General features: G+C 43.7%; 1 protein-coding gene across 1 annotated transcript in view; it reads right to left on the bottom strand.

The window, feature by feature from the left end:
- Positions 1-14253, bottom strand: part of HDGFL3 (HDGF like 3) — a 72724-nt gene extending 58471 nt beyond the window's left edge. The window contains exon 1 of the mRNA XM_023254853.2: positions 14032-14253. Within this exon, the coding sequence (XP_023110621.1) occupies positions 14032-14115 (84 nt within the window). The 5' untranslated portion in view covers positions 14116-14253. The remainder of the gene's footprint in view (positions 1-14031) is intronic.
- Between the last annotated feature and the right edge of the window lie 9497 nt (positions 14254-23750).

The raw sequence follows: 23750 nt of genomic DNA, 5'->3' as shown, positions 1-23750 counted from the left end.
TCTCTCTCTCTCTCTCTCTCCCTGCTCACCCTCTTTCTTTGTCGAAATAAATAAACTTAAAAAAAAAATTTATACTTGGATTTTTGACTGTGGGGGTTGGTGCCCCTAGTCCCTGTCCCCTTGTTATTCAAGGGTCAACTATGATTATTTTTAAAGGGAACAAAATCTTGCAGACCCCCATAAAATTTTATGATAATGTTCTGAAACATGCACAAAGATAACAATTGTACTCACAACCATATACTATAAAACCAAGATTAATTTGTATATCAAGCAGAAATAAAACGACCTCAATAAAATCCGAATTAATAATATTAATTTAATGTCCTATTGCTTTGTTGAAATTACATCCTGTTTGTTACAACACGAATATGTCTCAGGTTCTAAGGCATATAGCACCCCTACTTTGCCTTGCGCCATGTGAGGAGTCCAATTTCACAGCACTTCTCTCTACTTGAACCTTAGTCCATCTTGACATCATTAGGTGACCAAGTAAGATGTGGGAATTAAAGAAAAAAGAGCACCTGGGATAATCTGAGGTCTTTGTTTTGGGGGGTGACTGGCCAGATAGTAATTTTTTACTAAAATAGGAAAACTTGAGGGACGCCTGGGTGGCTCAGTTGGTTGAGCATCTGACTTTGGCTCAAGACACAATCTCGCAGTTGGTGAGTTTGAGGCCCACATCCGGTTCACTGCTGTCAGTGCAGAGTCCACTTCAGATCCTCTGTCCCCCTCTCTCTGCCCTCCCTTGCTCGTTCTCTCTCTCTCACTGTCTCCCTCCCTTCCTCAAAAATAAATAAACATTAAAAGAAAAAGAAATACTTAGGTAGGGAGGGATGACTAGATTAGTTCTGACCATGAACTTGTGGTCCCGGGGCTATTAGTCAGAAAACAGAGGTGTGGATTTGAGTCAGGGCCTGAAACAGAGGTCTAGAAGATATTATTCTGAAGATGGTGGCTTGAAGTCGAAAAAGACCCTACAAAGGCACAGAGAAATAGAAGAACCTTTCAAAAAAGCAACACATGAGGGAAGCCAAACAAAGGAAGAGCATTTTTTATTTTTATTTTTAATTTTTTTTAATGTTTATTTATTTTTGAGACAGAGAGAGACAGAGCATGAACGGGGGAGGGTCAGAGAGAGAGGGAGACACAGAATCCGAAGCTGGATCCAGGCTCCGAGCCGTCAGCACAGAGCCCGACGCGGGGCTTGAACTCACGAACCGCGAGATCATGACCTGAGCCAAAGTTGGATGCTTAACCAACTGAGCCACCCAGGTGCCCCTCGGAAGAGTATTTTTTAAAAGGCAGTATTAAATTCCACCAAGGCAAAGTAAGGATGGAGTGCTCTCTGGATCAGCACATCAGGGTGACCTTTGGGGGAGGGGGAAGAATGAGACAGACAGTAAGAGGACCATTTCTGGTCTGAGGAGAAAGAATTCGTCAAGGGGAAGAGGCTGTTTAGGTCAACCCTAGCACCTGTTAGAGCACTTGGGATATAGCAAAGATTCAAAAAATATTTACTGAATGTTGATGAAAGAAGGAAAAGGGAGGAGTCAAGCAAGAGGAGGGTCTTAATAAGCAGCACAGGGAAGAGGTGAAGGGGAGGGAAACGATTTTTTAATCATGTTAAACTCCAGGCTGTTTATGTTCAGAATCCTCGAAATGATAAGAAAAAGTTGTTATTGTGCCCATTTTACAGATGAGTCCATCGAGGCCGAAGGGATTAGGTAACCTACGCGAGGTTACTCATCTACTCAGATGTGGCTTCATCTGCCCACAAGACTCTTGCTCTTCTACTTCACCCTGAAAAGGAACACGTGAAACCTGAAAGTAAGAGAATTTGCTGAAAAAGAGGGGAAAGAATCTGAGCTGGAAGAGGACAATGAAAGTATCTCGCCACCAGCGAGAAGAACCATGACCAGCACTGGGGGCCCAGATGAAAGCAATCGGGGGCGGGGGAGGGGGGGCAGGCCCAGGCTGCAAGTCTTTGTGATTACGGCCAGTTGCTTGCAGGAGACCATTTGCTGGAGCAGAAAAGGCAGGCGAGAAGAATGGCCAGGAAGGGGCTTCTAGAATGAATGTATCAGAGTAAAAAGGGGGAGAGCAGTTCAAGTGATCATGTGGGTTCCTTCATGTAAGAAGGAAGGGAAGCCCAGAGGCAGTGGACAGACCAAGAGGAAATGGGGAGGTCAAAGGCTTCCAGAGTTTACAGTAACACTGAATGAGAAACAATTTTCACGGACAAAGGAGGAGCCCTCGGTCACCGTCACCTCCATTTCACTTCGGCAAACTTCTCCAACTGCCCACTCCTGGTAAACTGCTCTACTTCTGTAATTTGCTCTTGTGACAACAGAAAAACAAGGGACACGTTTGTTCTGGGTTACCTGATCCCTGGGAGTCAAATAATCTTTGCCCTAGACAAGGAACTTATTAAAAACAAACAGTGGAAACCATACTTCATAACTCTAGCAAAGGCTCTGTCTCTTCCCTCTACCTGGCCTCCCACAAGGTAGAACCAGCAGACCACAGCAGTGACAGAGGGACTGAGCTGGACAACAACCAGAGCTCTTGAATACCTGGCATAACATGAAGATTAACCCAATCGTACCCTTTCTGTTCCAAGATAAGTTCCATTTAGTACAGTGGGGTTCTTCTCTCATAGAAGTGTACTCGTTTTGTGTGAGTCAATCAGCCAGATATGAGATCTAAAACTGTGCTTACTGTATCTTTTCAGAAAGGTATCTTTTACAGAAACTGAAGAATGCCTTACTATCCTCAATACTAGGTTCTCTCTCTACTGAGGCTGCTGTATCTAGTAATAGCAAGAAGTCTCTTTTTGATTAGACAAAGTGATTTAAAAAGGAAATATAGGGGCGCCTGGGTGGCTCAGTAGGTGGGTCGGGTCACGATCTCACGGTTTGTGAGTTCAAGCCCCACATCGGGCTTTGTGCTGACAGTTCCGAGCCTGGAACCTGCTTCAGATTGTGTCTCCCTCTTTCTGCCCCTCCTCGCTCAAGCTGTCTCTCTCAAAAATAAACATACATTTAAAAAAATTAAAGAAAAAGAAATACAGAACCATTAGAAACGTGTTAGTCCCATGACTTTACACTCACTTCAGAAACTACCACCCCCCCCCCCAAGTACAAGTCTTCTGGACTTAACAAAAGCCCTTCATCCTTAGTCCTGGATAGCCTGATACCTCCAGGCTAGCCTCACAAACTCAAGAAATCCCCAGAGCTTCAATACTATCATCCAGGGAACACCATGTAGTCAAACACTGTTCTGTAGCTGGATAGTTAAGAAATACATGGAGCTTAATATCCTTAAGAAGGCATATATATGAAGCTATAATTAGCTTCAACAAAGTTGTAGATCCATGTGCAGTTTAAAGATTAGAAGGATGATGAGAGTAGAACCACTATATTTATATACCAAGCCTTTTGAGATCAAGGGAAAAACTGGCCTGGATGGTTAAATGACCTAAAATAATGTAACTTTCTTTTCTTACGTCCATGTGATTTTCATGTAAGACTGTGGCTACAGCAGAATAAAAAGCTCAGGACTGCTAACTCGTCTCCAAAATCCATACACACAAGCAAAACTGACAAAGATCAATTTCCCTTTGGCCTAACAGACCAGATCAGTGCTTTTCTCAAACTATAGGTAGTGAAAGTGATTTAGTGAGTTACAACCTGATTTTACACAAAATAAAAATATAAAAATATCAGAATGCATCACATATAATATGATTTGGTGAAAACTTTTTTCTGGTGTGTGTGTGTACGTATATATATGTGTGTGTATGAAATTAGTATTTATGGGCTATAGTAAAAAAAAAAGGGGGGGGCTGAAAGCCATCAGACTAGACTGCATCAGAATCAAGCAACAACGATGACTCACTGCTAAGATCTAAATATTTTCGAAATTATCGAATTAATATTAATCCTCACATCACAGTTCGAGGAAGGAAATAAGAACAGTTATATGCCTTGTTTGAAAATAGCTGGTCTCATTTTGAAAGTCAAACAGAGGTCTAGAGGGAATTAATTTTCAATTCACTCAACATATGCTAATTCTAAAAAAAAAAATGAACCAAGAATCTGTCATACTGCTCCCTGTGAATAAGCATTTCCTCCTAAGTTAAAGATGCCCTTGGCATAAAAGTTCTATTTCAGTGATAAAGAAAAAGGAAGAAAAGATCTAAAGCGATGAATTTATTTTTTGACATTTTTTCCTACATAAAAATTTTCGAATCTTCTGTGACACTCTTTTTTACATTGCTTACCACCTCTGAACCTAACATACCCAGCACTTCTAACAGCTCTCATCTTAAATACATTTTGCAATAAAAACCTAGAAGTTAATGCTATGCTATCAAGAATTTTCCAGTCCCCATGGAGGTAACTTTGTTGTTACCATGGACTCTCCTATACTTTGAAAACCAGATAACCTCCACTTCTGGGTGGCCTTACAGACTATGATCAGACTTAGAGAATCCACTCAGAGCTCGCATTTCAGTGATCTAGTGGACTGAGTAGTTTATTCAGAGGCCTTTTTTGTATGCCACATAGTCCAACTTAGTTTGCCCCCAAATACTGAAACTATTTGGAACCTCTAGAAATGGCCATCATACTCAGGGATCTGAATAAGGGGTAACAATGACAAGTCCCTACAATGACTAGAGCCTAGAGCTAACTCGTGAAGCCACGAGGAAACTACTGAAAGACACCCACCCACCCACAAAAGCATTTGCTGAGACTTTACTAGGTTTCTAGCATTGTAAGGAGTTTGGTGTTCCTGGTAGGTGATTGTTGGGCACTACACTAGCAAACACTTCTTTCGCGTACATTTTAACACATGATTACTTGGGAAAAAGAAGGGAAAGTAAGAATTTGATAAACACAAATATTTCACTGAATTTCTTTGGTTACAAGTTAGGCAGAACAGATATATCATCTATGATCCTTAACTAGCAAACACTATTTCATGCACGTTTCAATATTTGATTCCAAGGAAAAAAGGGAAAGAGTAAGAATTATCATCCTCCCCATTTTACAACGAGGTTGTAGTAAAAGATGCCCAAACCTGACAAATCAAGACAGTGGTGGAATGAACTATGTTGTCTTTTAACTCTTGGCTTCACTGTTCTTCCCAATATCGTAGGAAATCTTGTTCAGGTATCTGGAGGATCCTTCTAAAGGCTTGAGCTCACCAATTTTACATTACTTCATTCTTTTTACCTCTATGTAGCTCTCTGTGACCATACAGCTATTTACCTAACTGCAGCAAATTCCTAGTGGTAAAAAGATGTAAGAGAAAAATTCACTTACTACCATAGCTGAGAAGCAATTACATATATGAACGACAGTGAAATAACACAGGAAAACGCTGTTAAAGGGATTAAGAATGCAGTAAACGGGCAAAAAGCTACACAGGCTAGTAGCGGTCCTTATGATTTAGCTTCTAGGCTCTACTGAACCGGTAACTCTCGTTATACCTGCTCTTCAAAGTCTATGTGTTCCATCACACATAAAGGTTTTAGAACCTAAAACTAAAGTCAACACTATGCTATTCATTCAGAATGGATTTTAACAGGCTCTGCTTTCTTTACATGCATAATGGATATCTTATTTACTTTTATACTGCCTTGTGTCAAAGGGCTTTCAAAGACACAGACCAGAGAAAAATAATAACAAATGTCACAATAAACGTTTTCTGACTTGAGAGTGCTGGCCTCCCAGTAGCTTATAATACATACACATACATATACATACATATATATATATACACACATACGTATACATATACACATATGTAATATATATAATATACATAGTCTTCTTACACAGTGCCAAATGCTTCTTCAGTTCCTTCACCTCATCTGTTTCCACATTTTTTTAGAGTTTATTTTTATTTATTTTCAGAGAGAGCATGTGTGTGGGAAGGGTAGAGAGAGAAGGGACACAAGAGAATCCCAAGCAGGTTCTGTGCTGTCAGCACAGAGCCCGATGTGGGGCTGGATCACAGGACGCTGGGATCATGACCTAAGCCAAAACCAAGAGCCAGACACCTAACTGAATGAGCCACCCAGGAGCCCCTGTTATCACATTTCTTATGTTCCTGTGGCATTCTTAATGGTCTAGGATTAACACACTTCACTCAGTGTATAACCTTAGGTGAATTTCTTAAGTCTTGGTTTTCTTATGGGACTATCTACCTTAGAGTAGTGTTATCATATATTCATCCTAATTTGTAATCAAGACATATGAGATACATGATTTGATATGTCATATATGACATATATATTCTGCCTCAATTGTCAACGAGGAAATTAATTCTATTAAATATCTGTATTTATGAGGTTGACAAACATTTTTTAAATTTTAAATCATCTCCTTTTAATGAATATGTGAGAAAACAGGTATTTTCTCATTCTACTACTGGTTAAGATGGTTAAAACTTTTCTGGAGGGCAATGTGACAATATAAATCCAAAGTTTTAAAACATGCACGTGCCCTTTGACTAAGAAATGTGATTCCCAGATACCAATCCTGAAGAAGTAACTAACGGTTTAGCTAAAAGCATGTGTCTCAGAGTATTATTTTACAGTATAAAAAACTGGAAATAACCTAAATATCAGTATAATAGGAAGTTATAGATGGTTATATGGTAAATATGGTTATAATTTATAACAAATAGGTCTGTACCATAAATTATCAGATGGCTAGTACAGATAATGTTATAGAAATACATTCACTGCCACTGAAAGACATCTAAGATATAGTGTTTAAGTGGGGATAAAAGGCTGCAAAACTGAATGTATTATAAAAATTATGTACTTACACATGTAGGTGCATATTCATGATGCTTGTTACTAGGTAGAGGGATATTAATCTTTCTACAATGAACATTATTACTTATGTAATAAAATTTTTTTACAGACATGAGGTATTTATAACATAAAGGTTAATCCATTCTCTCTTTTAAATAGTTAAAGATAGGTTAAATAATTTACAGTATAAGCAGGGGTGCCTGGCTGGCTCAGTCAGGAGTATGTGACTCCTGATCCTGGGGTTGTGAGTTCAAGTGCCTCACTGGGTAGAGATTACTTAAATATAAAATCTTTAAAAATCAGTTCACAGTATGAGCAGATAGTTTTAGATGCAAGGAACTCTACTGACCTTTAAGGGTCCTCTATAGTCAGTACTCCATTTGTGGTGAAAAAAACAGCATTTTTTTGTTTGTTTTTAATTTCTAATTTGTTACAGATGGGCATTTTTATAAAATACAGGAAAGAGTAATTATTAGAAAAATAAAATTAAAGGCATATAAAATACAAGCCTCATTTTAAAAATAAGATTCACAAGGGGTGCCTGGGTGGCTCAGTCACTTAAGCATCCGACTCTTGGTTTTGGTTCAGGTCATGATCTCACAAAGCTGGTAGGTTTAAGTCCTATGTCGGGCTCTGAGCTGACAGTGTAGTGCCTGCTTGGGATTCTGTCTCTCCCTCTCTCTGCCCCTTCCCCGCTTGCACTCTCTTTCTCTCTCAAAACTAAATAAACTTAAAAAAAAAGTTTCTAAACTTTTACTCTCAATTTCTGCACCTATCTTGTCACTGTCACCTATCTTGGCCACAGACCATACTTCCAGTAGCACGGCTCTAAAGGATAAAAAGCCATTTTGCAATGGACTGACTAATAGCTATCAAGTAGACTAGCTTCTGACTGAGTATCTGGGCAATCTTCTGCAATCGAAGATAACTGTTTCCAATAAAAAGGAGCATTTGGGCTCTTCCCCTATTATGTTTACCCTATTTACAAGCCTACAATGTTCTTCTTATGCTAATAGACATTTTCAATAGTCATATATAATTTTAAACCATCAATCCTTTTCCAAAAGAATCAAATACAATCTCATATAGTAGAAACCTGACTTCAGAGAATTAACATTTTACAAATCATGGGGAAAGCAGTAGTCATTAGGGCATTCCAAAGGGGATGTGCCAGAAATACAGATTCACCTGGGTGAAATGGGAGCAATGGAAAATGTACACGTTCATATTGAGAGTTTAAGCTGCCTATTTGCTCCCAGAGTTAAGCAGAAGAAAAGGAGACAATTTGCCAGGTCCTTGCAACACGAATACAGTCCCTGGGGAAAAGGCTGACTGAATCTGTGTCACTCTACCTGAGGAATGAAACAATGACGGACTCGTTTGGACTCACGCCAAAGAAATGGAAAGTGTAAACATCTTACTTTATGTTGAGATTAAAAAAAGTTTAAGTCTCAAGTGATTCCCTGAAGCTATGTAGCTTGGTCTCCAAAAATAAAGGTTCACAGTTCATTGTCAAAGATAAAAAACGGAAAGTGCAACGGATCAGAAACTAAGGATTCTCAGCCTTTGTATTAATACAAGGCATAGAAACACTAATTATTTAATTATAATATTTTTAAGTTGCTGCAAATTTAATCTGTTGGTAGAAAAATGAAAAACTATACCTAGGCACAGTGTCTTACACACAGTAGGTGCTCAACAAAAGCTCACTAAGCATTTAGCTCTTCAAGATGTCATAGAATGGTAGGTCAAATGCTGTATTCTTAAGTTTCATCAAGTGAGAAGTTGAGAGCTAGATGAGAAATAAGAGCAATGATTTAATATGAAAGGAACAGAAAGACTCTAATATATAAACAAAAGACAGAGGCAGAAACCAGAACTAAAAAGAAATGTAAAGAAAAAGCTGTGAAGTAGTAAATGAAGTTTCTAAAATAGTCAAAAGGGAACAGGAAGATGCAAATCGGTAGCACTGAAGTCTTAAAGGGAAAAAACTTCTTACTGAAAGCCAAGAATGGTGAAATTCAATCCGTGAAGAAGTTTGGAGTATTAGATTCTTTCTCCCCACTTCATACAAAGTATGCATTTTTAAACTGAGGTATAACATATACAGTCTGGTGCACAAATCTTAAATGGACAGCTTGATATATTTTTACACATGCACACTTCTGGGTACCCACCAGTCAGATCAAGATACAGAACACCTTCAGGGCTTCCTCCTCCACCCACCATGAACTAATCACCACTGATCAATTGTGCCCGTTTTGATCGTCATGGTTAGCATACAGAATGTGCGCTCTGGTGTTGGCTTTCTTCACTCAACCTCAAAATCTTGAAATACATCCATATTTTTGTGGGCATCAGTAGTTTGTTCCTTTTTACTGCTGAGTAGTACTCCACTGCACAAATATACTACAATTCTGCTGATCCGTTCTCCTGTTGATGGACACCTGGGTTGTTTTCAATCTCCTGCTATTATGGATAAAGCTGCCATGTATGAGCATTCTTGTACAAATCTTTTGGTGGACACAAACACTCATTTTTCCTGGATATATGCCTAGACCAGACTGCTAAATTACAAGCTAGGCGTGTGTTTAACTACAGACGACCAGGCCAGCTTTCTAAAGTGATCATATCAATTTACTCTCTGATTACTCCTATAAAGTTTTTAAATTTAAAAAAGTTCGTTCGTTGAAACACAAGAGTTTTGAGACCTTTTCGTTTTGTTTTGTATTTCTATTTTTTAGAGCAGGGGTAACATAGGCAGAGTGCTCATATCTCAGGGAATGTACAAGATGATGGGGGCTGGGGAGGTGTGAGAAGAAAATAGTGCAACTTCTATTTTAGTTTCTTATTCTTTTCCCTAAAAAGTAAGTTTTGCTAATATTTAATACATAAGTTTACACTGGTGTCCTTTTTCAGATGGTTGTATTTATTCACTTTGGGCCTACTGTGGTTTACTGCCATTTGAGAGTGCCTGGTTGAGCAAAATTATGGAATATTCACTTCTAACTGAACTCTTGCCAAATGAACAAGTGGCTAAAAGGAGTCCTATAAGAGAGTACTAATAACGTAAGCATAAGCAAACAAGGAAATGGCCAAGCTGACAGTTCTGTTATAGAAAATCTCTTTAGATGATAAAAACTGTGACTAGCTAGTCAGATCTCCCATGAAACAGGCAAAAAATAACATTAATATTTTTAAAAATATAAACAATCTATTACTCTTAATATTTTGCTAATAAGAATTTAAAAATTTTTAACGTTTATTTATTTTTGAGACAGAGAGAGACAGAGCATGAACGGGGAGGGTCAGAGACAGAGAGAGACACAGAATCTGAAACAGGCTCCAGGCTCTGAGCTGTCAGCACAGAAACTGACGCGGGGCCCGAACTCACCAACCGCGAGATCATGACCTGAGCCCAAGTCGGACGCTTAACCGACTGAGCCACCCAGGCACCCCCGCTAATAAGAATTTTAAAACATGAATTATTTATATCATTTGTCACTCCCTTCAGATTCTCTTGTATATTTGTTTCATAATGTACAGAATAGTACAAAGTACATGTATACATAATTTTTTTAAATGTTTATTTATTCATCTTTATTTTTGAGACAGAGACAGAGCATGAGCGGGGGAGAGGAAGAGAAGGAGTCACAGAATCAGAAGCAGGCTCCAGGCTCCGGAGCGGTCTGACGCGGGACGCGAACTTGTCAACTGCGAGATCATGACCTGAGGTGAAGTTGGATGCTCAACCGACTGAGCCACCCAGGCGCCCCTATGATTTAAAGTAAGTTTACACAAATTTTTTTTACCAATAGGGTACACAATCAAAAGGGTTCAGAGACTCGTTTTAGTGTATTTTTAATATTAAGCTAGTTAATCCTTGGTTACAAATGAACTTGTAATTTTTAAGTCATATTTAATCAAGTATACTCCATTAGAAACAGCTAGCTGGCTACTGAATGTTAACACATCTGAACTGGGAGGAAGACAGGAATTAACTGGGAAGAGGAAATGAGGAAACTTTCATTGGTACTGATACTATGCTGTATCTTGCAAGAGGTTTGGACTATACCAGTGTATGTATCTGTCAAACTCACTGGTACATTTAAGTATGTTTCAGTTTATGTAAATTTTACCTCAAAAGGCAAAAAAAAAAAAAAAAAAAAAAAAGGATCTAAAAAAAATATTGACCTCTAGTTAATGATAATTCATGCTGAAGTATCTAGGAGTAAATTATACTGATGTTGGCAACTTACTTTAAAATGCATTAAAATAAGATGGACTGCTATATGGATAGAGGGATGGATATATGAATAACATGATAAAGCAAGTACAGTAAATGCTGCTACTTATAGAATGTGGGTGACGGAGAGAAGGGTGTACGATTCTTTTAACTTTTCTGTGTGTTTGAAATTACTCATGATAAAATGGTGGAAAAAAGAATCAATCTACTCCTAAGTTGAAAATTAAAAACAGTATAGCGATACAGGCTAGAAATTCAAGCTGGAAATTCAAAAAGGAAAAAAAGGCAGGAACATTCAACCACCACTGCTTGATGCTTTTACATACGTTAAATCCGTGAGGGCTGAATTATGTCTATTTCGCAAACTAAAACTTAGAAAGATTACAGAACATGCCTAAGGTCAGAGGGTATGAAACCCAGCCCAAAACTGAATCTAACCTGACCATTTTCCTAGATGCCTGAATCCTCTTGGCCCACATTCCTCACAAGGGGCTGCCTAGAACCAAATGTCTTCACTGCAGCACAGAAGCTGGTTCTCCATCCAAGCATGGACCACCTCCGATAGAAAACTCCCTACGGTCTGAACCGAAATCTGTCTCCCCCACATTTTGCCTCCTACGTCTGATCGTCTGATCGCTTGGGGCCATATAGACTTTAATCCCCACATGACTGGTCTTCATAGCAAGCGACAGAATTCAAATAAGTAGAGTTTTTTTCCAGTGAGTACTTTATAACATCATCTACAAGCTATGACTGGGTGTAAGTGGGGATAATGCCTCACAGAACTGGAGAAGAAATAAAATGAGAACATATGTGAAGCATACAGCACAGTAACGAACAGAGTAGGGACTCAAATATCTTTTTCTAACCCTTACCTTCCCTTGGAAATGATAACATGCCACTCACTATAAAATAATACTTTTTTAATTAAAAAAAAGAAAGACTTAGGTCCTTCCCTTAAGTTTATGCTAAATGTGAAGAGACTTAGATTTTTCTTTCCTGTATTTACTATACCTAACAACCCAACTGACTTTGTTTCCTCATTTCACTTTTCATTTTGCCTTGTTTTGGAATTACAAATTCTAGGAATTTTACGTGGATTAGATATACAACTACGACCACTTCTGCAGCACGTTTTTGTTTCAAAATTACTACAGGTGGCCAACCTATGAAAGCAACTTGTTAAGGAAACTTTAAGTATTTTCTTTTTGACTCTCAGAAGATATTTATCAAAGGTAAGATTAAAGGAAGCCACTGGATTACAAGGAACCGACCAGCTGGTGATGATAATCTTTAATTCACTTTTGACCATGTGTATACCAATGAACCCTATAGCTGTTTATTTCTTGATAAATACGCTCAGAGATTCCCTAAAGGATGCCTGAAGTCACAAATCTTGCCCCTTTAAGCAGGATGGCACTTCAGTATGAAAAGTAACCAGTTATCCTACCCTGAGGTTGAGGCCAACCTACAGTTCACATGTGGAGAAGAGTGATTTTCACAGCCTAATGGAACCTGAACCTCATTTGAGATCTGAGGTTGTCAGTATTGGAAGGAATCCTACAGATGATCATTTTAGAGTTGCAGAAATGGATATTCAGTTGAAATGATTAGCCCACAAAGACCAAATACCAAGGCCCCCAATTCCTGGCACAGTGTTCTCTCCATTTCACAATCATGTCAAACTAAATACAAAAAAAAGTGATCATAACCATCCATTACTTCAACTTCACTAATTTCAGCCTGGCCACCCGTGATGTCACTTCCTTTTGTGAATGGGTGGGTTTTTTTTTTTTCTTTCTTGGTCTAGCTATCTGCACTTTACTGTAATACAACATTTTAGAGCTCACACTCTTATTTATGCCAGTATTTCCCCACATCTACCTCTGTTCCCCAAAGATACCAACAAGCCTCCAAGATGCCTTGACCCTCCTTTTCACTGTATTTATTTCAAACAACTAACTGCCAAGTATGATCAGAATCAGAAGTAAAAGCGATTTATTTTTAAAACACAAAGCACACACGGTAGTGTTGATCTCTTCCCCAAAAGGCCTGCTTAAGAAAAAAAAAAAAAATCGAATGCTATGCATTACACGCAGATGCTTTCTAGAGAAAAGAGCCCGGCGACAGCCTTGCTAGATAGGAGAGAGAGAGCTATTGTGGACTGTAGTGGAAGGCCAAGGAGAAGGTCTGGGATCCGACCTAAAACAAATATGGAGGTGAAAAGGCACGAGGAGCTTCCTGGACCCAGCCGCCGGGGCCAAGCGGCGAGCCCCCCTCCCCCCCCCCCCCAGCTCCTCCGGGTGGGCTCGGGAGAACGATGGGCAGCGGGGATGCACGTACCCCAGGACAATGATGGGGCCCGCGGGGAACCCGGAATCGCGCGCAGGGAAGACTCAACAAGTCTGGATGGCGAAGGATGCGCCGAGGGATGGATGAAAGGCTGCCAAGAGGCTCCCGCTGGCCTCGGGACGGCCACGGCCCCTTTCCAGGATCCCCGGCCGCGCGGCCCCCGCCGGCCCGCCGCCAGCCATTTGCATTACGCTCCCCTACGTGCCCCGACGTTCGCCCGGGACCCGGCTTCCCACCCGCGACCCTGCCCGCAGCGATGCCTGCCGCCCAGGCCCGCCGCCCGGCGGCGCGGGCTCCCAAGCCCCGGCGGCGGGCCTGCCCGGGCCGGAGCCGCCTTCGAAAGTGGGCGGAAGGATGGCCGCCCTCGCGGGGAGCGGGCGCGGCCCGGAACCCTCGCCTCCGGCCCGGGCACGTCCTCCGTGCGCAGCGCCGCCCGCGCCTCCGGCCCCGGCCGCGGCCGGCTCGGGGCGCCGGGCTCCCTCCAGGCGCCGGGCTCCGGGCCGAGGCGGATGGGGACGGGGCGGGAGGGGGGGGGGCGGGCGCGCCATCATGAAGGGGAAAATGGTGGGCGGGCGGGCCCGCCCGCGGCCGCCGTACTCACCCGGGCCGGCCAGTGCGGGTAGCCCTTCATCTTGGCGAAGACCAGGTCGCCCGCCTTGTACTCGCGGGGCCGCGGACGCGCCATCCCGGCCGCTTCCTCCCCCGGTCGTCCTTGGTCGCCGCGAAGATGCCGGGAGGCCGCCCCCCCGCGGGCCGACGGACTGCGCCGCGCTCCCCGCGGGCCTCGAGCGGGCGGGCGGACGAGCGGCCGCTCCGACGAGGGGAAGCGGCGAGGCGGCGGCTGAGGCGAGGGGTGGGCGGGGGGCGCAGCAGGCCCGGCAAATCACGGCCCGGCAGCGGGGGAGGGGAGCCCCCGGCCGCTCGGCTCTCGCCCGCGCCGAGGTCCCCGCCGCCGCCGCGCGCTGCTCACAGGCGCCGCGTCGCCTGCCTCATGCCGCCGCCGCCGCCGCCGCCGCCGCCGCCGCCGCCGCCGGCCTCCCTCCCGGGCTCCCGGGCGCGGCGCGAGCGCCGGGCCTCGCGCCTCCTCCGAATTCCTCCTCGGGCAGCGACCGCAAACACGATCTTATTATTGTTCTCGCGCGCGCTCAGCATCCCCCCCGCCCCGCTTCCCGCTCCCCTCCCCTCCCGCGCCGGCCGGTTAATTCCTAGGTACACGGCCGGCTTTCGCCCAGAAACCGAGCGCGCCAGCCCGGCTGCTCGGCGGGCGGGCGGGCGGGCGGTGGGCGCGTCCTCCCCCAGCACCGAAGCCCGCACGGGGCGGGCGGGAGCGCCTACTCCGGAGGACGCCCGCCGCCCGCTCTCTTTTGTTCTGGGCCCGGAGCTGCCTGGCGCAGCCCAGCCAATCACCACCTGGCCGCCCCCCTCCCCGCCGGCCAGCGCCACACTGGGGGGCGCTCCCCCCCCCTCCCCGCCCCCGCCCGGCCGCCCCCCGCGGCCACTGCTGCGGATGCTCTCCGGTGAGTGGGGCACAAAGGCGCTCCAGGCCTGGGGGACGACTGCGGAGGGGACCCGCTGCCCCGAGCATCACCCAGGCTGCTTGGAAAGAGCACCGCTCCGGAGTCGGCGATCTTGTCCGGTTCTCGCCCCAGGTCTGCCCTTGACAATGGGTTGTGACCCACCTAGGGCAGGCTCTGGAGCCGGGGTCGCGGGAGGTGCCGTCCTGGGCCGAGCGGCACAGTCGGGATTCGAACGCGGACCCGCGCGCCTCCAAAGTCCACAAAAGCTTATGCTTCTCCTTGCGTGGATCCTTACAGGCCTGCAGTTTTGTGGAAGGGACTGAACTCTGGCAGGTCACTCGTTTCCAATCCTGCCAGCGTTTTGGACAACGTGTGTTGAATCTGTCTAATGATGACCGCTACTTCTTTACAGCATCCTGAAGCCCACCTTTGGGAAGTCAGCGGGCGCAGCTCCTGAGTGTAACCGACTTTCTGTGGCCTTCATCTTGTCACAAGAACAGTTCTTGTGTGCGTCTGTCCCCTCTTCTGAGCTCTCCTGCCCTCCCCCCTTTGATAGCAGCTATTTCTTTCTATCAGCATCTGCCTCCCTCACTTGCCTTGTAGAACTGTGTGTGTGTGTGTGTGTGTGTGTGTGTGTGTGTGTGCGCTCCTGTTCCTAGTGCTGGGCTTCCAATAATGGAGCTCTAAAGTCTCTAGACTTTCTGATGATTATGTTGTTACTAGTGCTTGACATGACCCCCTAATGCATTTCCTTACCACTTGTACCTGGTGATTTTCCTTTTCAGATATGACCCCTTCCTCATAGCTCCTACAGGCTCACCTGTCTTGTTTCCTCACTGTACAAAACTAGTCTAGGTCCTTTGGCCTCCGTTATGATAGCCAGCATCAGCCGGTTCAGGCTTCTATAACAAAATACCATAGACGGGGTGACTTAAAAACAACAGAAAGTTTATTTCTCGCCGTTCTGGAGGCTGGGAGGTCCAAGAACAAGGCAGTTCTGTTTTTTTTGGTGAGGACCGGCTTCCTGGTTCATAGAGGACAGTGTTTTCCGCAGTGTTTACCCTGTGTCCTTCCCCAGGTAGGAGTGGGAAGAGGGCATGGGGGCTCCCTGGGGTCCCTTTTGTAAGGACACTAATCCCATTCATGAGGGCTCCACCCCATGACCTCATCCCCTCCCAAAGCCTTCACTTCCAAATACATTTGACATTAGGATTTCGCATATGAATTCAGGGAGGACACAAACATTCAGTCCATAGCAGTCTGCTAATGTGTCTCCCACTTGTACCGCCTGTCATGTGTATCTGTCATCATGCCATCATGCGCCGTCCGTGAACCTGTGAATGGTTCCTATGTCATCTTATGTCAAAACTCAATCCCTCTGACTAGCTTCAAAGCCCTGGCTGTTGGCTGCCTGCCCCCTAGGGTCCAGCCTCCCTGTGGGCATAGGGTGGAAATAGGGGAGAGGAAAGGAATGAGAACGGAAGGTTGTCAGTTGGAAACCACAGGGAGACTTTCAGCAGAGAAGGGACATGATCCTGGTTTGGGTCCAGACGAATTACTCTGGTGGCCAGTGCGGAGGTGGATTTGAGGCTAAGAGTCTGGAGGCAGGAGCTTAGCTGTGATGGTGGGTGCTGTCACCAGGAGACAGAGGGGCTGTGACAGGGCTTGCTGACTCACTGGGTGGTAACTAGGGAGGAAGAACCAAGTCAGAAACCCTTCCCTGGTTTCTGGGTTAAGCAACAGGATGATTAGTTTTGGCACTCAGATGAGGAAATCCATGAAGAAAGGGCAATTTGGGGATGAGATTATAAGTGGTTTTGTGTGTTGAAATTTCCATGGGGCGTCTGGAAAGGGATGCTTAGCGGACAGCTGAATATACAGCTTAGAGAAGGTGGTCAAGACAGAATATAGAGATTTCAATGATACCATTATACCAGTGGTGGTTGAAACCCTGAGGGAGGTTCCCAGGAGACTGTGTCCAATCAGAAAAGCAGTGGCCAAGGATGGAGCCTGGTAACACTGACCTTTAAGGATCATGCAGGAAAAAAAAGAAAGAGGCGTACTGGGGAAACCAAAAAAATCAAAGAATGTCTAAAAGGAGGGATCCTTCCAGACAGATGCCCACAGGAAGGTCAAGTGGAATAAGACACGAGATGGACGCATCGAATCTGGTGACGGAGAAGTCTTTGGTGACGTTGGTGGGAACTGTTTCACTGACATGGTGGAGGGGAAGAAACCAGGGAGCAGCAGCGGCCCAAGATGCAAGTGAGATGCGCGCATGTGGAGGCAGCCAGTGTAGACACCTCTTTCCAGGCAATGGAGGAGGACGAGCAAGAACGCAGGAAGGGTGAGCTGTCCTGTCGTGACTGGCTGCTTTTTAAAAGATTGGAGAAACAGAGAAGTTTACAACGTGGAGAAGCAGTCAACAGAGAGGTTGAAGACAGAGTCCAAGGGGGGCGCGTCACTCGTGGGGCCAGGAGATGCCTCCCAGCTGGGCGTTGGTTTCAGGGTTTCGTCTCACCGCTCAGCACACGTCACGTGCCTGCCTCCCATGCCCTAACCAAGTCAGCCTTAATAACAGACGCATAGGGCATCCCCCGTGATCCCCTGGCTGGTCCTCAGGAACCTCCTAATGTGCCTGGCTGAGAGCCCGTCCGTCTCCACGTCCAGGCTGAATGCAGACCACCTTGTCAACACAGTGCTGCTGGGGTTGATGCACTGCCCTGTGGCTTTCACTGCAGACAGGGCTTTCAGACTGGTTCCTCTGCTTTTATGCAAAGGACTGTTCCTGTGGCGATACCAGAACAATGCTCTATTCAAATATTTAACAGATAATAAGTAACCCTTTAGAGACACCAGGAAGGCCATTAAGACTCTGATGTATTTTATTTTAGTTTGGCCCCAAGAGCCGGTCTCGGTCTCTTCGTTATGTCAAAATAGAACGCATTAATTTTACTTCTGAAACTTGGAAAGAACTCCGTTCACAAATGGTTATAATAACTTCCTTTGATCACTTTTGATTTTATTATCCTAAAATCCCTCCGGGTTCCTACTTCGCCCTGCCCTTGGCGCTCTGGACTTTTTGCCACTCCTCTTCCCTCTCACACACATCCACATGTTTGGCTGACCCTGTCCGGTTTTCTTTTCTTTAAAATTTTTTTAAAAGCTTATTTATTTATTTTGAGGCAGAGAGAGAGAGAGAGAGAGAGAGAGAGAGAATAAGCGTGGGAGGGGCAGAGAGGAGGAGAGACAGAATCCCAGGCAGGCTTCACCACCATCAGCTCAGAGCCCAATGTGGGGCTGGGACACACGAACTGTAAGATCATGATCTGAGCCTAGATAAGTGTCGGACGCCTCACTGACTGCGCCTCCCACTACCCTGACCAGTTTTCACCTTCTCCTTTCATATCTTTACTCAGGTTCTTTACAAAATTCTAATAGTTGCTTCCAATGGCCTTCCCTCCCCCCATTCACCCACTCTGATGCTTCATTTGCCTAAAATCAATCCCTCCTCCCCAAATTATGTATATGATGATACATATAAAGCACCTAGCACAATCAATGCCTGGCAAATAGTAAGTACTCATTCAACATTAGTCGATAGTCTTACCTTTGTTTTTGTGGTTAACATGGTGCAGTGGAAAGATTTGTGGAAAGGGAGTCGGGAAAATTTGGTATTCTCACACACACACACACACACACACACACACGCACGCACGCACACACGCACGCACACACATCAGTTTGTCCCCGGGAGCTCCCTGAACTTTGCATCAGAGTTCATTTCTATTACTTTTGCCACTAGAGGCACCTTTCAAATGTCCTCTGACCTGGTCCCAGAGGAACTGGTCTCGCCATTCCTTGAAAGAGAAGGGGCTGTAAGATATTGACACCTTCTTGAGAGTCAGGGAAAGGACTGTAATGTACTACTTGTGGTGAGAGAGAGAACACCACCTCGGCGTGAGCATCGGGCAATTCTAGGTTGGCAGAAGGAACCATAAAGTCAACATGGGCCATGATAGGACAGGGTATGGGTCAACGGTTGGGGGCAGTCATCACGGCTGGGTATAACAGCAACAAATGTACTCAGATCACCAAAGAGGGGAGAAGAGAGCACCCTGATAATGATCCCAGAAGCATGGTGATGGTCTCTGAAGACACTACTTGAGCCACCTGGGATCTTATCTGCAGAAAGAAAGGAAGATTGTTTCCGGTCCTGGGAATTCTTCCTGATACTCAGAGGCCAAAGGCTGTTTCCATTAAGATTTCTCTCATTCTCACCCCTTCACTGTCCTGTTCTGGGTCGAGGAGCAAACTGGAGCATGTTAATGAATTACTAGGTTTTTGTAGGGGAAGGGATTCAGGATGTAGAAGACCTTAAAGACTTTTACCTTAACTTTGCAGATTTGGCTACCATTTCGGCTAGTATAGTTCCAATATTAGCACAGACGCTGCTGAACAAAACACTGGATCAGCAGCTTGCATTCATTTCTTCATTTATTGAAAAAAAAACATTTGCTGGGGAGCGCTATGCGCCCACCACTCTCTGAGGTCTAGGGGCCATGGAGAATAGGGACGATGGTGAAGGAGTCAATACCATGCCGGATGAAGTGATGTTGCAGGAGTTTGGGGAGAGTACGGCAGCTAAGTTCAACCATCTGACGGGCTACTTTGTGGACTGAAGGATGTGGGAGAAAGGATGCCTTGCTAGTTCTAGGCCTAGGCATCAAGACATACAGCACCTTCCATTTTCACCCTGTTGGCGTTCTGACCTACCGTGCAATAATTACAGATACCCTGCCAGTCTGGAAGGGGAGGAGCACGTGGAGAGAGACAGGCCCTAGAGAATGGAAAAAATGGAGAGAGAGAGAGAGAGAGAGAGAGAGAGAGAGACATCCACCAGCCCCCAACTCTTCCGGTCCCCCTCACTGAAGTGCCAGACATATGAGCAAAGTCATTGTGGATCCCCAAGCCCCAATTAAGCTAGCCTAGTCCACATCACATGGCCCAGGGACATACTGTCCCTATTGAACCTTGCCTAAATTGCAGAATCATGTGCAAATAAATGGCAGCTGTGGTTTTAAGACACAAAACTTTGGGGTAGGTTGTTATGTAGCGACAGATAACTAAAGTGGAGAGTAATAGTAGATTAGATACAGCTAAAGAGAGCTAGTGATCTGGAAGATAGATCGAAAGGAAAAATATGCAGACTGAAGCCCAGAGAGAGAAAAGGGAAAAACAGAAAATACCACAGTATAGTCACACGAGCTTTCTGTTGGTTCGTATTTGTAAGGTGTTTCCTATCTGTGTGTTACAATTGGAAAGTGTAATATAGAGTCCCAGAGGGTGAGATAATAAAGAGAATGGGGTAAAAGCAGTATTTGGAGCCACAATGGCCAAGAATTTTCTAAAACTAATGAAAACTATTATGCCATGGGTTAAAAAGTATTTTGAGTGCCAATGCTGATAAACAAAACCTCACCCAAGAACATCGTAGTAAAATTGTTGAAACCCATAGACAAAGAGAAGCAGAAAAACACATTCTCTTCGAAGGTGTAGCCAAAAGACTGATGACTGATTTACCAACAGAAAGAAAAGAACCACAACCTGAAATCCCACGCCAAGCCAACGGCCTTTGAATAAAGAGAAAGATAATTGTTAGGCAGGTATAAACCTAGAGAACTCAGCAATTGTAGATCTCACTAAATGAAAGACCAAAGGGAGTTTGGTCAGGCAATAAGAAAATAATCCCAGATGGAGGCGGGAGAGGCAGAAAGAAATGAAGAACAATGAAAAACATGAATATTCAAGTCTAAATAAACATTGACTATATAAAGTTAAGAAATGATGAATTGCTTTGGTCCTATTTATGGAGAAATAAAAATTCACACGATGTGAGATTGGGGTAAATGGAATAGAAAGGTCTACAGTCCTCATACAGAAGGTTTTAATGGAACGACACAGAAATTGGTACACGTCCGCACATTACATTTTCATAGGTTAGAGATACATGTTGTGACCTCTAAACAACTAAAAGAAAAATAATAAAAGGATGCTCAACTAATGGGATGAATAAGAAAATAATAAAATAATACAGAACCCAAGAAAGTAAGAACGGGGAGAAAAAAAAGAACATGGAAATAACAGAACATGGATATAACAAAAAACATAGAACATGGATTAAATATGAAATAAATCACACAGCATATTTATTTTTAAATGTTTTATTTATTTTTGAGAGAGAGAGCGCACGAGCAGGGGGGTGCAGAGAGAGGGAGACAGAGGATCCAAAGCAGGCTCCACACTGACAGTAGCAAGCCTGAAGTGGGATTCGAACTCATGAACAACAAGATCATGACCTGAGCCAAAGGAGGATGCTCAACTGACTGAGCTACCCCGCTGCCCCCATATAGCATATTTAAACCCAAACATATCTGTGATAATATTAAAGGTAAAAGTGACAAATAATTCCAATTACAATTAAAAGATTGTCAGACTGGATTAAAAAGACAGTCAACCTAATGCTGCTTATGAGAGACACATCTTTTTCTTTTTAAATAAAGTTATTTTATTATTTTGAGAGAGCGAGCGAGCACAAGGGGGTAGGAGCAGGAAAAGAGGGAAAGACAATCCCAAGCAGACTCTGTGCTGACAGCAGAGAGCCCTACACGGGGCTCGAACCCACGAACTGTGAGGTTGTGACCTGAGCCGAGATCAAGAGTCAGGCGCTTAACCGACTGAGCCACCCGGGCACCTCAAGAGGTGCCTCTTAAGTAGGGATATTGAAAGGCTGGACGTAAAAGATTTTCTATTGCAAATACCAATAGAAACTGTCTTTACTAACAATCAGACAAAATAGACTTTAAGGCACAAAGCATTGCTGTAGATCAGTGGTTCTCAACAAGGAGCGATTTTGCCCCCCAGTGGACATTTGGCAATGTCTAGAGATAGTTTTGATTGTCACAGCTTGGGGTGGGGCTGCTACTTGGGGTGGGGCTGCTACAGAACAAGGATGCTGAAATATCCTACAAGACATAGGATGGCACACCATCCCCCTAACAAAGAACTATTTTGCCCAAAATGCCAATAGTGCCACAACTGAAAAATACTGCCGTAAAGAGACATTACATTAAAATAAAAAGGTCAGGGCACCTGGGTGGCTCATTGGTTAAGCATCCAACTCTTAATCTCAGCTCAGGTCTTGATCTCAGGGTCCTGAGTTCAAGCCCCGTGTTGGGCTCTGGGCCGGGCATAAAGCCACCTTTAAAAAATATAAAATTAAAAGGGCAACTCACCAGAAAGAAATAAAATGCTTAATTTATAACACTAATAACACAAAAATATATAAAGCCAAAAGCTGACAGAATTAAAAGAATAGACAAATCCACAATTATGGTGGGAGATTTCAACACAGTTTTCTTGGGAGCCAACAGAACTAGTAGACAAAAAAAAAAAAATCAGTAAGAAGACAGATGGTTTGAATAACAGAAGTAAACATAATCTTGTTGTAACACGGCACCAAATATCTGTAGAATCACAGCATTTTTAAAAAATTTTTTTAACGTTTATTTATTTTTGAGACAGAGAGAGACAGAGCATGAACGGGGGAGGGTCAGAGAGAGGGAGACAGAGAATCCGAAACAGGCTCCAGGCTCTGAGCTGTCAGCACAGAGCCCGATGCGGGGCTCGAACTCACGGACCACGAGATCATGACCTGAGCCGAAGTCGGCCGCTCGACCGACTGAGCCACCCAGGCGCCCCAAATCACAGCATTTTTAAACACACATGGAACATTTACCAAAGTCGACCATATGTTGGCTCATAGAGTTAGCCCCAATAGCTTTCAAAGGATTAAAATTAGGCATGGTTTATTCTCTGACCACAGTAGAATTAAGCTAGAAATCAACAGCAAAGAAGAAACTAGGAAATTCCCCAAATGTTTGGAAATTAGACAATATTTTTATTGCCTAATTTTAAATAACCTATGAGTCAAGGAAGAACTCAAAATGGAAATAAAAATATATTTTGAATTGAATAATACCAGAAACACAATGTATCTAAGATTGTAAGATGAAGTGAAAGCTGTTTAGAAAGTCTTAAATACATATATTAAGAAAAAAGGATAAAAAGCAATGTTTATGCATCTATCTCAAGAACTTAGAAAAATAACAGAAAGGCACCCTTCCCTAAAAAAAATAGAGAAGGAAGAGAATAACAGAGAGCAGAAATTAATAAGCTATAAAAATACATCATAGAGGGGATCCTCATAGCCAAAGGCTGGTTTTCTAAAAGGACTAATAAAATGAATAAGCCTCTGTCAAGACTGATCAAAAGAAATAGGGAAAGCACAAAAAAACAAATATGAGGAATGAAAAAGGGGACACTGTTTCAAATTCTACAGATATCAAAATAGGAATAAGTACACGGTGGGCAATTTTATGCCAATACATTTGAAAATTTAGATGAAACTGACAATGTCCTAGGAAGACACAAGAAGAAATGTCCTAGGAAGACACAAGAAGAAAGAGAAATGTGAATAGTCCTAAATCTACCAAAGAGAGAAATTTCATCTGTAAGTAAAATCTTCCCCCAAAGAAAATTATAAGCCCAGATGTCTTCACTGGTATATCATACCAAACATTTTAGGAAGAAAGAGTGCCAATCTCACACAAACTCAGAGAACAGAAAAACAGAGAAGCCTTCCCAACTTGTCTTATGAGGCCAACACAATCTTCTTTTCTTCTTCAATATTTTATTTTTAAGTAAAATCTACACCCAACGTGGGGCTCAGACTTACAACCTT

This window comes from Felis catus, chromosome B3 (assembly GCF_018350175.1).
Source record: "Felis catus isolate Fca126 chromosome B3, F.catus_Fca126_mat1.0, whole genome shotgun sequence".
NCBI lineage: Eukaryota > Metazoa > Chordata > Mammalia > Carnivora > Felidae > Felis > Felis catus.
Note: the sequence above shows the minus strand (reverse complement) of the source record. Positions and strands in the feature narration are given on the sequence as shown.